General features: G+C 36.5%; 1 protein-coding gene across 1 annotated transcript in view; it reads right to left on the bottom strand.

The window, feature by feature from the left end:
- CPED1 (cadherin like and PC-esterase domain containing 1) overlaps positions 1–15,581 on the bottom strand; it is a 153,846-nt gene that overhangs the window by 17,229 nt on the left and 121,036 nt on the right. The window contains exons 17-18 of the mRNA XM_033011526.2: positions 10,389–10,506; positions 3,545–3,681 (exon numbers count right to left, since the gene is read on the bottom strand). Coding sequence (XP_032867417.2) covers positions 3,545–3,681; positions 10,389–10,506 — 255 coding nt within the window. The remainder of the gene's footprint in view (positions 1–3,544; positions 3,682–10,388; positions 10,507–15,581) is intronic.

The raw sequence follows: 15,581 nt of genomic DNA, 5'->3' as shown, positions 1-15,581 counted from the left end.
TTGTGGATGTGTATCCTTTCTCATGTCTCGGCCAATCTGAGTGTTATAGTTTCACTACAGGTGGTCTTACATTTTTATGAAACAGAAATAACTTAGCTCCAACACAGTTCTATATGCACAAAAACTAAAATAACAGTTAATGATGACGTGAAATCAATTGGAATTCATAGCCAGGGAAAATGAATTTCTATTATAGAGAAAGGAGATGATAATATTGGAGATGAGCTCTGAAAAACAAATCAATTTTCATATAAGACACGAAAGCGTCCTGGAGTTAGAAAACAAATTAGAAAGCATTTTTGAAGGCTTATTTATGATGCAGATAGGAAAGCAGTGGTCTGCTTGGGTGACCATAAACATATTTCAGAAACATAGACAAATGCATAAAAGAAATTAATGAGCGAGAGACATATCTGACTGCTGCATTTTACTGTTGTTATATGAAACATGAGAAAAACTGAATGATTGCACCTAAATGTACAATTGACTTCACATTTGCTGCATTTCAGCCAAAAAGATCATTTACTTTACATCTTATTTCATCAGTTGCTGAAGCGCACCCAGATGAGGGACACAGCACAGCAGTGGTTAACTCATTGCATGCATCCTTTCACATTCATTAAAAGTAGAAAGACAAATAGACCTTTTTTTTTGCCTATAAAACTAATAGGGGATCATAAAAAAAACAGTCTGCGGTTATCATAGTTGTAATTTGACAGTGACATAGAAGTTAACACCTCCTATCTAAGAGAAAAGACATAATCACAGGCACATATGTTGTTTATAACGTCTTACCATGATGTTTTAATTGTAAGAAGTGAAGGCAGTGGATCAGAATCCTGAAATCAAATTACATTTTTTCCAGGACAAAAATCAGAGACTTCAGACATTACAAATGTTGCTACTTGCTTTACCTGTCATTCCTGGTGAAATCTTGCATGACTCTGAATTTTTTATGAAGGTATTCAGAAATGAAATTCAGTCGTAGAGGGCTGTTAGTGTTTTGATGGAAGGTATGATGTCATTTGTCCCAGAGATGCTACAGACATACATGTGTCTGCTTTTCTGAGGAAGGATTGGCAGTTATGTGGGGTGTATGGAGGTCTTATTGCCTTAGTTCAGAATAAACTTTGAGTAAGAATTCAGATGAAGGTCATGATACATGAGTCCTTTGTAAGGATTTTGAACTCCAGAGGCCAGTTACACAAGCTGAATATTCAAAGTGTGGTGGCATACTAGAAAACCCCAGAATACAGAAGCACACAGGTTAGTTGAGCCAATTTTGAGAAGTGGACACGTGAGTGAGTTCTGTTGTTCTCAGCTAACTTCAGAAAATTACAATATAAATCAAACAGTATTCTAGATTATCTGTGTCCTCATTTGGGTTGATGATTTTTTCCTTATGTTTTGCACTCATGTTTTTTTCGCAGTCTGCTTACATTTCCAGCGTTGGAACCTTCTGCTTATTTTATTATGGAAACTATGATGTCGTTAGTTTGAGAAATCAGTGATCTCTGTAGTACTTAAAGACAAGGTATATAATGGTTTGAAGATAGTATCAGAAATTAGGAAATACAAATATTTATAGATGGTTATGAAAATGTCTTCTGTAATAAAAAAAGTATTTGTTCACAAGAATTATATCTTTCTGGCTACTCAATAGCTCCCTTATAAAAGATCCAGGTTGCTTATACATATATAATAGTATAGAATACAACTGACTGGCAAAAGCCTCTTTCAGTGAGGACCTGAAAAAAAATACTTTTTCTGCTACATTGCTTAGGCTATGTAAAGTAATTCTAAAGTTTTCCTTAACCACAGGCAGAATCAGGACCTTACCACCCAAGCAGAGGACCATTTTTACTCATCTGACTTAGGTATGAAGAAGGTCTCTCTTAGTCCGTAAATCCTACTGACATGAGAGAGTTGGTCCAGGCTCTAAATTTATTTATTTGGTGAAAGAAAAAGAAATGTTATTGCAAAATGCCACACGAAGTTAAAAACAGTACAAAGTGATGACAAAAATAACATCAGAGGGAAAGATATAGGAGAAATATACCAGAAGGGGAACATGCATTAGAATGAGGACTTTAAAAGAATAAACCAGTTAAATGGACATCTGTGTAAAGGTAATAAGAATGATTCAGCAGATTTCTGCAGAGCAGTGAAGGTTATCAGACAATGAGGGAAGACTTTTGCAAAAGATGCAGAATGAGAAACAAGTACAATTAGTTTTACAGACATTTTTCTCATGTGGTGTTAATGTAGATCACACAGGATCTGGCTCTCATCTGACACTAGAATCAGTGACCTCAGAGAGTCAGAACATAGTGAAATTTGAAGTAAGAAATGAAGCTCACAAACATTCATTTCATATACTTGGTTTTAATGGACCCTTAACAAATGCTGTCCTGTTTTTGACATTGAACATGAGTGGTCAGATTCAGGAGATGGGAATGTCAGAATAATCCTCCCAGCAATACTCTGGCAATCCACATCCATAGTGGCATATTGTTCCTCTGCTATCCTTCAATTGTCTGACCAAAGGATGTTTGCTTATTGAAGCAGTCTGATGTCTATGGAAATTAAAGACCAAAACAAAGCTATCAAATTCTTCTATATTTTTTGCTGTGGTCAATACAGAAGTTCTTGTTTTGTACATGAGGAGCAAATCAAGCTTCTCCTCTGTCCTATAAACCTATGTTTTTTTTAGAAAAATATGTTAGGAGAAACCCACAGCTCTATAGTAATGGAGAAACCACAGGCAGAAATAAAGCCAAATTGCAATGAAGGACTTTGTGCAGGACAAGAAATGATCAGAAAAGAAAGAGGAAATGTTAACAGAAAGACTATTATTTTTGTATTTGTCTAAATAGAAATGCTCTCAGATTTTATTAAAGTGCCACTTTCAGTTGCTATTTTCTTACCTAGACAATACACTATAAAAATCTTTATAACAATTAATTACTTACTTTCTGGATACTTGTATCCTCAGTAAGGTACCTGAGCCTCAGATCAGAGCTCTCTTTCAACAGTTTTACAGTCATAGCATGCTTATTAAGGAGACCTTGTATTTCCAAGCAATCACCTTAGAAGCTTCACTACAAGAAAAGAATGTGCGAGAAGACTTGGTAAGATTAGTGTGCACAAGCAATGCCATGCATTAGGTATGCAGCAGAAGAAACCCAACTTGCATGTCAAGTGTGGGACAAACTGTGACAATAGTGCAAATCCATCCTCCATTTACAGTCCTTATATACTCACTGCAGGTCTAACTGGTAACTACGTACACTGTAGGTCTTGAAACTCCACTGGTGTGACCTAAATTCCTATGTGAAATGGCAGCAGATAACTGTGTCTGCATATGAGACTAAATTATGGATAATGGTTGGTTTTCATCCCTGTGGCTCCATCTGAATCTTTTTCCAGTTATAATAAAAAGAGATTTTTCTTATACATCAATCATAAAATTGTTTGTAAAGCTTCAGGACACTAAATATCCAGGTAAGTAAGAATGAATTAAGGTGTAAAATCTGTTACATACCCTTCTTCCCTCCACACAGCGCTGGAGCTCAGGCTTGGCTAGCACAGAGTATTGGCAGCCATGGGGCTGCCACGTTATTTCTCTCCAGTCGCAGGTCCTGTTGTCCGAGCAACTGAGGCAAGGGACAATCCACTGCCCTGGAAAACAGCAACAGGTTGTCAGCACCTCTTCTGTATTTTTATGAATAGCTTTATTATACAGCAAGCAAAATATTTTTGAGAATTTTGTCATAGGAGTTTTCCCTAAATTAAATGCCCCCCCAAACCTTTGAAGAGACTATTTCCTTCCTCTGTGTTATGCCCTTTTCATTTAGTTAGGGTGGGAGTTTTTCCTTTCCCTGAAAGAGCTGTGAAGGCTCAAATTTGACAGTTGTTTGTGGGTTCATTTCTCAGTTCACGTTGCCTTTCTTATAGCAGTTTTTCTTTCTCCACAGAAGGGATACAAAAAAGGGAAAGAGGGTGAGGAGGCTGTATGCAAAAAGAAAATATTCACATTCAGAATTGTCTAAAGACAATTCATTCTCATCTGAAAAGAAGCATTTAAAAGTTGGGTGTCTGGTTGAAGCTAGACTTTGAGAGCCCCTTGATAGAAAAACAAAGCAAGGGAGAGGATGACTTTCCTTAGAAAATACTAATTTCTTTAATTTATGAAAATTCAGAAGACTGTCCCAGACCACACATATACATTTCAGTAGGTGAAAGTAAGATGAGATGAATAACCTATGTGATTTATTAGAGCCTGATCCCTACTTTCAAAAATGATTTTGCAGATTAGGAGCATAAAGTGGGATTACCAAAAATCAGTGGGTTTTAGGGCATCCCTTACCTAAGGTTGAATGGGTTTGTTATTTTGGTTTTCTGAAGCTATTAATTTCCCAAATCCTACTAGAAATCTGAGGGATTAACTTCTGAAGGAAGACAGAAAACTTTTGAGTTGCCTTTATACTCAGATCAACACAAGAAACACTTTTTCTAGACTATACAAGTGCACTGTCCTGATAACATCTCCCAGTGTCTACGTAGCCCTGCCAGCAAAACCTGCTTTTGCTCTGGTTAAAGGCATTACACAAGGAACAGCACAGAGGCCCCCAGGTCCTTATGTTAGTGCTGTCAGGCCTTGCTAGCACATCCAGGTTTCTCACCACAGCCCAGCAAATGGCTCCAAAAGCAAATGTTTGCAGAGACCTGGCCTTAGAGTTTGTGACCGTCACCACTACCGGACAGCAGCTCAGCAGCCAGCTGGGTGTGCTTCGCTCGGTGTGATAGATTGCTGCTGCACAGGAAGCCGCAGCAAAAAGCCAAGGCTGCTGCTTATCGACATTTAGCAGGACAGGGACTGATTGGGAGACTGAGTGAAGCAAAGCTGCTGGATTCCAGCGGCCCTGGGAGAGTCAGCTGCTATCTCAGGAGCAAGGGAAATTCCAGGGAGTCAGCCAGCGCTTGCTCTGAGAAAAAGTCTCAAGCGAATATGTTTTGGTAAGTAGCAGAGTGGGTTGTATTAGCAGATAAAGAAGTCCTTCTAAACAAAAGCATCAAGAATTGTTCATATGTGAGCCTGCACTGGTACATCTAAGGGAAGAATACATCCCGCAGTGCTATGACCGTGCAGCTCCAGCTGCTGTGCAGCCTGCACAGCTGCCTCTACTTCTGCCCAGTGCAGAAGATGCTCGCCCCGCCCTCAGCTACACTTGTAGATGACGTGGAGCAAATCACGGCAGACTGAACTGAAACAAAAGCCTTGTCACTGACTTTACTGGGCTGCTGGTCAGTGAGCATAACCCAGTTGCCCTGGCTCCCATGGATGCCAGTGCCTCCCGAAGGCTGCGCTGGGCCCGGCCCAGCTCAGCCCAGTTCAAAATGAAGGAAGGAGGGGAAGAAGGGACACTTAGGACCACGGTGGTGGGGTGCAAGCAGGGAGACAGTGCTGCCCAGCACACCATGCTCAGAGGAGTTTCAAACTTGCATTGTCTGTGTGCTAATCACCTAGCTGTTTATCCTTAAGGACAACATTCCCTACTCATCTCATCACCTGAGGACCACTTTAAAGTTCAAAATTCATTAGGACAGGAAAATAGTATGGTTGTAAACTGGTAATATTTTGGGGACACAAGAGACATGAACTTTGGTTCCTGGGCAAGATCCTATGTAGGATCTTATTATTGAGTTAAAATGAGTCTTCATCTAAAGGTACAAAGTGGATAACCAGGTTCTGGAGCAGGGAGCGCTTTTCTAGTTGAATATCCTACTCAGCTGAGAAACCAAAGCCTGAATTCCAAATCTTTGCAGACTTCAGTGCTGGCCATTGTGAATCCCTTCTACACACCGGTCCTTCCTTGGCTTTGAGGTCCCTTGCTCCAGGTTGTGGCCTCCTGGTCACCACTGGGGCCGGGCATGCTTTGACCCTCCAAGTTTTCTATCGTCACTTGTGGATTTTGCCCTTATCTTCCTCTGCGCCCCTTTGCAATTCATGGCTAAAGGATCATTTCCAGCTTCACAGCAGCCACATGAGGAGACTGAAAAGTGCAAGGTCTCGGATAACACAGAAATAGGTGACATGCAAACACCTTTTATCGCTTTGTGCCTTTTATGTAACAGAGGAGGGATAGAATGGTTGGTTGGTTTGAGGTCTGGACTCAGACTACCACTACTGTAGAGTTCTTCATAAATGTTCTGAAAGCTGGTTTGGGCAGTGGTTTATATTTAAAAATTATATGAAAACTGGGCAGTTTTTTCCCTGACATTGTAATTTTTCTTTCAAACCAAATACATAAAAGTTCTGGCAACGTCTACAACATCTGAGATCCCTCATTTTATGGAATTTTCTTCTTAACATCCCATACATTTATGAGCTGATCTGGTTTTAGGTAATAAACCAGAAAAGTAGAACTATATAAAATTAATATTGAGGATCTGAAACATCTGAACAATAAAAGTTTAAACTTTGGCAACTGAAGGTGATAAGTACTTTTTGAAAAGCTTATTTCAAATAGTTTGGTTGCTTTATATTCAATAGCTCTCTAGGTATATTAAGAAAAAATAGATTACTTCTAGGCATATGCTAAAGGTTAGTGGCAAACATAAAAAAATTAGAGAACAAGAGTATATGGAGGTAAACCCATGTTTATAGGAAGCACTGACATTTAGTGCCAACAGAATAATTGCAGGTTTTATATTTACATAGATTTTTAAAATTACGTGTGTAAATTTATGCATTTTTAATCCAATTATTATGAAAGTTTCCTACTGTAATGCCACAATGCATTACAGTCAATGCATTCTTAACCTTCAAAAATATGATTGTGTTTTAAAAGATAAAATGAATCTCATATATAAAAGAAGACAACAGTTAGCAGTCAAAAGTCACAATCGATATTAGTTTGGAAGTCAAACTTATTTGCTATTGCAATTATAAATTGCTTTTTCCCCATTTATATAAGGTATCAGCACACAATGCAGCTTTCAGCACCATTTCAATCAGCCTGCATTTTGTGGTGCTTCATCTAAAAAAGTTAGCATCAGCTCTACCAGACAAGGGAAAGTTTACCTACAATACAATGAAAGACAGCAGGAAAGAGAGAGCAGCTGTTTATTCACAAATTAAAAACTGGCAAAATCAAATTTTGGTAAAACCTCCTGTAAGTAGGAGGTTTACATAGGAAGACTAAAAGTAAACCGGATTTTTGGCTTATTAGAGAAGCTTATCAGTTGCATACATAAATCTGCTTAAAATAGGAGATTAAACATTGCCAATTCGCCTCAAAACTGCTTTCCTAAAATGGCATGAAAAGAAATACACTTTTAAAATACATCATTAGGACTGTTTATCTCATGTTTAAAAAATGCTAGACTAAAGTTAAAAGTTTTAACCAATAAAAGCTGTACACTTAATTTGATAGTTTAGTTTCTTCTTTCAGCCTTTTATTTTTATTTGACCTTTGTCATTGTCATAGGCCTAAATATACATATTTTGCTTTCAAGATCAAAATAAAAATTTTTCTATAGTGCCAAACAATTATCCATATTAAAAGAAGAAAATGTTCTAAACTGGCAACTCAAAATTTAAATATTTAACCTGAGCTGATGCTAAAGATAGCTTGATCGTTTATGACTAGTTTACTTTTATATTTGGTGTCTATTTGTCACCATAAGTCTACAGACTTAGTCTATAAGTCTATAGGCTATAGAAATATTTTTTATTTTTTTTTTTTTTTTTTAGCTGCATTTATGAAAAGCAAAACTAAAATTCTTTTTTTAAAGGACACAATTTTGATGCTACAGAATAAATGGCCTTAGTCCTTCAGACTTATGACTAAACTGAAATTTACTCCTTGTAACCAAAGGAGACACTCATTTGGTTGAACATCAGTTTATGTTTCTGTTGGACTCAAACCCAGATAGATCTTGAATGCAAAGAGAACTCTCATACTGTAATAAACTGAGTATAGTTGTAGAATGTGTGGAAAGCAGGACACAACTAAAACGTGGATGTCACAGCAGTGAGACAGAACATTAGAAGTGAAGCTGTGATCTCTTACCCACCAGATTTTGTAATTGTAAATCAAATTTCCACAGACTGCAGTAGCCTGATTCACCTGTGGGAATTTAGCTCAAGTTGGGGTTTTCATGGTCTCTATCAAGTGTCTCTCTCTCTGAGGAGTCAAACACACAGTTAGTGGTTGCTGACTTAGTATTATTGATAAAACAGCAATACTGGACAACGAGCTAATTTTCATATAATAATCCACTCCAAATCCTATGGAATCAAAGAGGGGTTTCTGACGGAAAAAGGACCTTTGTTGCTATAAAAATATTAATTTTATTCCAAGATCTAAACAAGATGGAAAGAGAGAAACTTCCCTTGTTGAATATTTCAATCTGTATTTATTGATTAAAAAAAAAAAAAAAAAAAAAAAAAAAAAGAGAGAGAGAGAAATAAATGGTGTAAATTATGTGCATATTTGCTAAGGTGCTGATCTTCCTCCAAAGAATAGTGCCGTGGTGACTAGGACGGGAGGAAGCCAGTTCTGCCTTTGGTTAGTCCCTGAACTACTATCTCTACACTGCATCAAAGTACTAGAAATGAGGCATGAAATCCTGGATGTACTGAACTGCAAATCAGACTTTTAAGTTTTACCATTAATGTCAGAGGAACTAAGGTTTCGTCTCTACCTTTGCTGCTCTGCCTCAGCCTCTGCCCGTGCACATACACAAGCTTTTGCCAACATAGATACATTTTGCTGTGATGGTACCTCAGTACTCCTGCACAACTAAGCTGTTCCCTAGTGTAAGAACAGTGTATGATTCTGCGTTACTTCTGCAGAACTTTTGAGTTTTCTTCTGAGAGGAAATAACATTGTTTGGCTTCTCTAAAAATGTAACTTATTTAAGTAAAAGAGATGGTGCTGCTTTAGTTGGGAATTTGCAATTGCTCCCATATGTGTTAGGAAATAGTTCACTGCCAGGATTGGGATATTGTTCAGTTGTTACAAATTTGGAATGATTTTCCACAAAAAGCCATGCTTTCCAGTTCCAGTTGGAAGTTGTGACGTATATCAAAACCATAGAGCCACTTGTTGCCAGATACTGCAAACCCCAGTTCTAGGCTCATTAGACACCTCTTGGCAATCTTCACTTTACAAGCAGACTACATCTCCTCAAGTTTGTTTCCATTTTAATTGTGTATATTATTTTCAATAAGGCTGTAAAAGGTATTTTATATTCATCTTCACTTAGTTAGATGCAGTATTCAAAAGAAGCATGTTATATATATCAGGAGAAACAGACTGTCTGTCCCAGAAGGACTCTTCTGTGGATTTGGTTTGGGCTCACTAGTCAGGAACTTCAAGTTCTGATATAGTAGCATAGGACAGGTTGTGCTTCTTTATGCTTCACAACTTGCTGTGTGATTAAAATATGTTGTGAGGTACAACAGTGTCTCCTTTGTGTGTCCCCTTCATAAAATGCAAAATTAATATATACCTCTTTCACAAAAAATGATGCATTCAGGCAGTTCCCACATTCCTTTTACTTTGTATTGATTATTCCATGAGTATGTACAAATTTACTGCTGTGAGAAGCTGCTCCTATCTAAGGCAAGATAAGAAATACAGTTGTCTTAGTGGACCATATAGGAGCACTGTGTTGTTTTACATTTGTCTAATAAAAAATTGAACAAAATTACTCATTGTCTAATACAGCAACAATTTAAACTATGAATAAAACTGCATACCTGAGTAGTACCTAATTTGTTAAATTAGGCTTGCACAAATCTTCATATAGCTGTGACCTAAACACGAATACCTGTCTGACAATCTGTTGTAATCTGGATTCTCACTAAACTGAAGAGATGCCTTGATTGTATTGGTTATTGTATAACGTTTGATTTGTCCATCTTGTTTTTTAGATATCAATATATGTAAAACCATCTACTTTACTGTTTGAAATTGTGATTTGTGTTTGTGTTTCTGTTTCCAATATAGAATTGGAAATGCAAAATTCAAATGGATCAAAATGTCTTGTTCCTTTTCTAAAGCTGATTTTTATTTTGAGTAGATAATCCCTGTCATTTAGAATAAAGTGTTTTTATCTTAAGGTTTTGATGGAAATATTTCAATGCTTTTTAAAGGCTACATGACAATAACAAAAGCAGTGGTGGATCACTGATTAGAAACGTATTAAACAAAAAATTGTCATATAAACTAATTAACCTGATTTTAAAAATCTGTAACTATTACAAGTGATTGGTCAAATTTACTATGTGTAGGCTAGTAGAAAAGACTGTTTCTAGTTTTATTTTGATGGGATGTATGAGTTAATTTTCAGAAGAAAGAGGATTAAGTACAAACCTTTTGTGTCTCCAGCTTCACAGGTCTTAAACACTGTCTGTGAAATTGCTGAGAGGTATTCATGAGACAGAGGCTGCAAGCCACAGGACTCCTCTGGATGAATTCGACAACCACAGTCCTGAATTAAAATGAAATCTGTGAACATGACAGCACTGCACCCATTCATATGACTGAAATCCTCTTCAAGGACATTTAAAGAGGAAGTTATTTGGGGTTGGTTCTGCAATTCATCAATCCTTTGCTCTTCAATATGTATTTTTAATAAGAAATTTAGAAACCTTTTTCCATTCATACAATGGTTTTGTAATAAATTATCCCAATCCATAGTAAATGTACAAGATAGTGTATTTGCTAAAGATATAAGAAAAATTATTAAAGTAAACATATGACAGTCATGTAATGTCATGTTGTCTCTAGGTATCATATAAGCTCTACCTATTTGCCCTTAGCAATATTGTATGCATATCTGCAGTCATATGGAATGTATTTTTGTGATGAAATGCCCCAAGTTAGCTTCAGGAGATACAGGCACATAAAGGAAAAGCGAAAGAAAAAAGAAAAATTTCAAGGGGAAAATGATTGAGCTACTAGCAGAGAAATAGCATTCTTAGGATACATTTTTAATCTGCTTTAGATGTGCATTTCAGAATAAAATGAATCATATCCTAAAAATGCCTTTCTTCCTGAATTATAACAGGAGTTTAGAACAATTCAGAGGCATATATCTACATTAGTTCAGATGAATTTATCTTCAAATTACTTTGTAAAAATACTCATCCTACATACTGCATTGCCCAAACTGGTGCTATTGCCAGTTGTTTCATCAGAAGATAAGAGCATTCTGGGGTCGGTGTTATCTTAAGAAATAGTGTCTACTATCCCATATTTCATTTTCTCACCCTCATTTCTGTATTGTGGTAAGCTCACCAGAATACAATGGACTTTATTTTTTCACCAAAATCAAAAAGCTATAAAACTGGGACTTAAAATAGTGAAAAAGATCATTTTATGACAAAGGAGAAAATATTATGAAAAATTAACCATGGCAATCATTACTTAATGTGCTTTCCTTTTTAAATACTGTATGAAAAATGCAGTTGTGTCTCTTTCTGGCTAAGCAGATTATTGGTCATGGCAATGTCCAGTAATTAAAAATTTGCCTTTTGAAAGAATTGCATATGATTAGTACTACTAATTAGTTATAAACAAACTACAGAAATGGAAACACACTTTTACTGGAGTGTGTTCTTTTCAAGGAGTATTTCTGAAACCAAAAAGAAAAATAAAATGTAATTTCTCCCCTCCAAAAATAATTTCACTTGGTCTTCACTGAAATATGCTGATTTATATTTTTATTTTCTAAAATGATACTAAAATTATTTTGGTAACTGTCATGTAATATCATTCATTATTTTATTGTTCATTAAATTATGCTACATCTAGGATGTTATGCTTGAATCGGACCAATGAGTAAATGACAATTATGTCCTAATATTGTCAAGGTGAAATTTGACAGTAGGATATGTACCACTGATACAGATGGAGAAATTAATCCATCCTGGAATTTAGTAAATACTAGTGGGTCTTGATTATGGGATCAAAAATCAAAGTGAAATAGTTGTTTCATTATTATTCTGCTCTCATTAAATTTCATGGTGGGGAAAAAAAAAAAAAAAAGTAAAAAAAAAGCTTCCCACGGACTTCAAAGGGCTAAGTTAATTTTTGTGCACAAAAAGTCAGAGAAATGGTAGGTATGTGTGGGTTCTTTTGTACAGTTGTCCTGTTCTCTGTTTAATGCTCTATAACTAGGGAACGCTGTTATGACAAAATGAATGGCATGGTATCGTCTAGCATTAAACTGTGATGTCTTGGAGCCTCTGGGTCTGGACACACCGTACAGCTATTTGACAGTATTACTTCAACTAACATTAACATCAGAAAGCTCCTACTTTGCAGTAAAACAATTTGCACAGGACTTTACATGAAAGCCCTAAATTCCTGAATGTGCTGCTATTGCCCTCAACATAGTGTCATAAAATAACTTAACAGGGATTTTCTTGTTCATACCTCTGCCCAGGGTATGTGTTTAAACAAACAAAATTGATTTTAATTGCATTCCTTGGACAATATCATTAACAACAGTTTCATGTGGCTAGTCTATCACAATCAATATGCAGGTCAAACCATGTCACTGATTCCCTTTGACTTCGTTGTGTTTTCAAAGTATGCAAGCCATGAATTTTAAAGGACATTGCTTATTTTTCATATGTAATTCCCATCTAAAACTACAGACTCATGAGAGATTGTGAATCACTGAACAAACCTTATTTATTTCATCTTTACTTTTTGTGGGAGACCAATGCTTTATCATTATTGATATATTTAATATAATGTGCAAAATTAATCTGTGGCAGCTATAGATTTCCAACAGGTCCACAAATGTATGGCATATTAAGGGATTTTCTAACTGTTTGCAGATTTTTTTAAAGTTTTCTTCAGGTGCTGAAGTGACATGACATCCTTCTTGCCTTGCCCAAAGATGAAGTATCTTGTGATCTTAAGTGGGTTTACAAAAGATCACTCATGGCAAAGATGAGAGCCAGACATGTAAACTTAAATGATAGCTCTTCCTCTGTGTCTGTTCTCCCTGCAAACCTTCATTTTTAGAAGGCAGACATAAATAGGCCCTTGAAATGTCTGGACTAGAATCAAAGAAAAATTCCCCTGCATTACGTACTTCAGTGCACAGTTAGAATCGACTCTTTATAAGACTGGTTTGGCATTTTACTAGTAAACATTCTTTTATCTTCATGGAAGATTTTCTGGACACTAGCAAATAAAAGAGGAATAAAGCTTTCCTCTGTACATCTAGATAGCTTTCAGTCAACACCAATTGATACTTAGAGAGTGAACATTTCTGGAGTCCATCTGCTGTGTGAAATGAGAACTGTTTCCGTTCATCCCACACTATAGTGAACTTGTTGCTTCATAAAGTTTTAGCCTTTAAGAGATCATTCAGGTTTTTGTGAATGCTACTTTATAGTTTTCTCAAATTATTAATGTGGAGCTATTAATGCATATATGATTTAATTTATTTATAGTCTAGGTGCCTGATTAATAAGTATTTTGTTTGTTTAGCTCAGCTTCCAATAACTGCACTGTATTTCCTCTCAATTATAGATATATACATACATAGTTTCACTCAGGTGTACTATTAAAAAAAAAAATGCCAGTTTTTAAATCATATAATTGTGTGTGAGAGAGATAACCAAAACATTATGAAGATGATCCAGACACAGCGAATATAATGGAATGAATGTCATGTAGATAATACCATTGTAGTTGCTGTTATGTTTTAGATTAAGAGATCTAACTTAACTATGAATGGATTTTTAATTGCTGCTGTACCTTTTTACCACCTTCTCCCTAATGAAAGAATGATTATTCTGACACTTCAGTAATTGACTACAGCTTAACCCCATAAGCTTCCACCAAACTGGAAGCTGTTAAAAGGAGAGAAGGTAAGAAGCCCATGACTTGTTTGGGAAAAGTCATATCTAATAGGGATAAATTGTCCATCTGTGTTTATTTGAATGGTCAGTGCTCCAGCAGCGACAGAGCACCACATAACAAAAATAAAGTTACTTTTAGCATCTACAGCTGCTGCTACCTTTTAGCTCAAAAAGGCATTTTAAAATAGGAAGGTACGATTTTCAGAATTTTTCTGGAATAATCCAACTCTGTCCATTCAAAGCTGTTGCTAAAACTATCATTTTCAGTGAAATTAGATTTTGGAAACTCCCACCTGGGATGCCTGTATCTAGGCTCTGCACTCAGCTTTCTCAGTAAAAGTCCTTCTTGCATTTGTATTAAAACACCTAGTGATCAATGGGCATGGTGGGCTCAACACATTGAAAACCAGGTAATTTCTCCGTAGGTACTCATGTTTGAAATTGCACCCAGCCCAAATCACTGAAGACTACCTCTACTAGATTAATAAAGGATCAGCATATCAGAATGTCTTAAACTAAACATGAGAAATATAATTTAGCTCACAGGAATTCATTTTCGCATTGCATGCAACTAACATGTAGCCAAAATCCTGCATCTTTTTAACATCCAGAGCCCACACGTGTCTGGGAACTAGAGGATGAGATAATTCTCATTCACTAAATCTTGGTCAAGAAGGGAGGACACCACTCCATACATCAAGCTCTGATCCTGCAGTCCTTTGTCCAGCGCTGCCCATCAGCTTGGCATGTCACCCAGCCACCTCCCCTAAGGCACCACAGCCCTGCCTCGTCTTAGGATGCTGCCAGCGCTGCATTATTTCTCTTGACTGTTTACCTTTTAGACATGACAGAACAAAGCTTCCTGTGAAAGAGGTAATTTTGAATGCTTTTCTGTTGGCTTTTGTAGGCTCACCGACTTAACTTTATTTGATCTGGTTCTATTTAAGCTGACCCAAGTTTCTCATGAAATCCTTTTATGTCTCCTTAGTCCATCTTTTTCTACTATTTTACACATAACTAAAACTGGATGAAAAGTGATAAAAAATGATGCTATGGAAGGAATTCTAATAAAATTAGTCAAAGAGTGAGCTCATGAAATAGTGAAATTGTATCTTATTGCTAGGGAATAAATTGTGAGCAGATGGATTAGTTCCACTCGATCAACTTTATTAATATGGCAGTAATAAATGAAGGAACAGTTGGCATACTGACTTCTATTCAACCATCTCCTTCTGTCCATCTGCATTATTCAGTGATAGATGAATCTCTAAAGATTCAGAGGTTCAACACCCAAATTAACTGGATCGAACCGAAACTCCTGGGTGTACAAAATAGTTCTAGAAAACTCTCACAATGAGTGAGGAAGTCTCCCAAGAAATTTCAGTTCACTACTGATTTTGGCTGGGAAACAGTGACTATTATTATTCATCAAGCACTGTCTAAGACACAGATGAAGACATCGCCTACATCAAAAGACACACAAATCCATTAAACAGAGAGTATAGGATTAATGGAGTAATGTGTCCGTGTGTTGCAGCTATGTTTTAAAGGAAAGAAACTGCCACCACTGTGCTTTGCAAGGAACATAATGAATTCCATCTGCAAAAATGGGATAATATTTCCCCAATGACCCCAAAGGCACTGTCACAAAAAACACATTAAAGACTGTGAGATGCTCAGT

This window comes from Tyto alba, unplaced genomic scaffold, assembly GCF_018691265.1.
Source record: "Tyto alba isolate M040663 unplaced genomic scaffold, T.alba_DEE_v4.0 Super-Scaffold_2, whole genome shotgun sequence".
NCBI lineage: Eukaryota > Metazoa > Chordata > Aves > Strigiformes > Tytonidae > Tyto > Tyto alba.
Note: the sequence above shows the minus strand (reverse complement) of the source record. Positions and strands in the feature narration are given on the sequence as shown.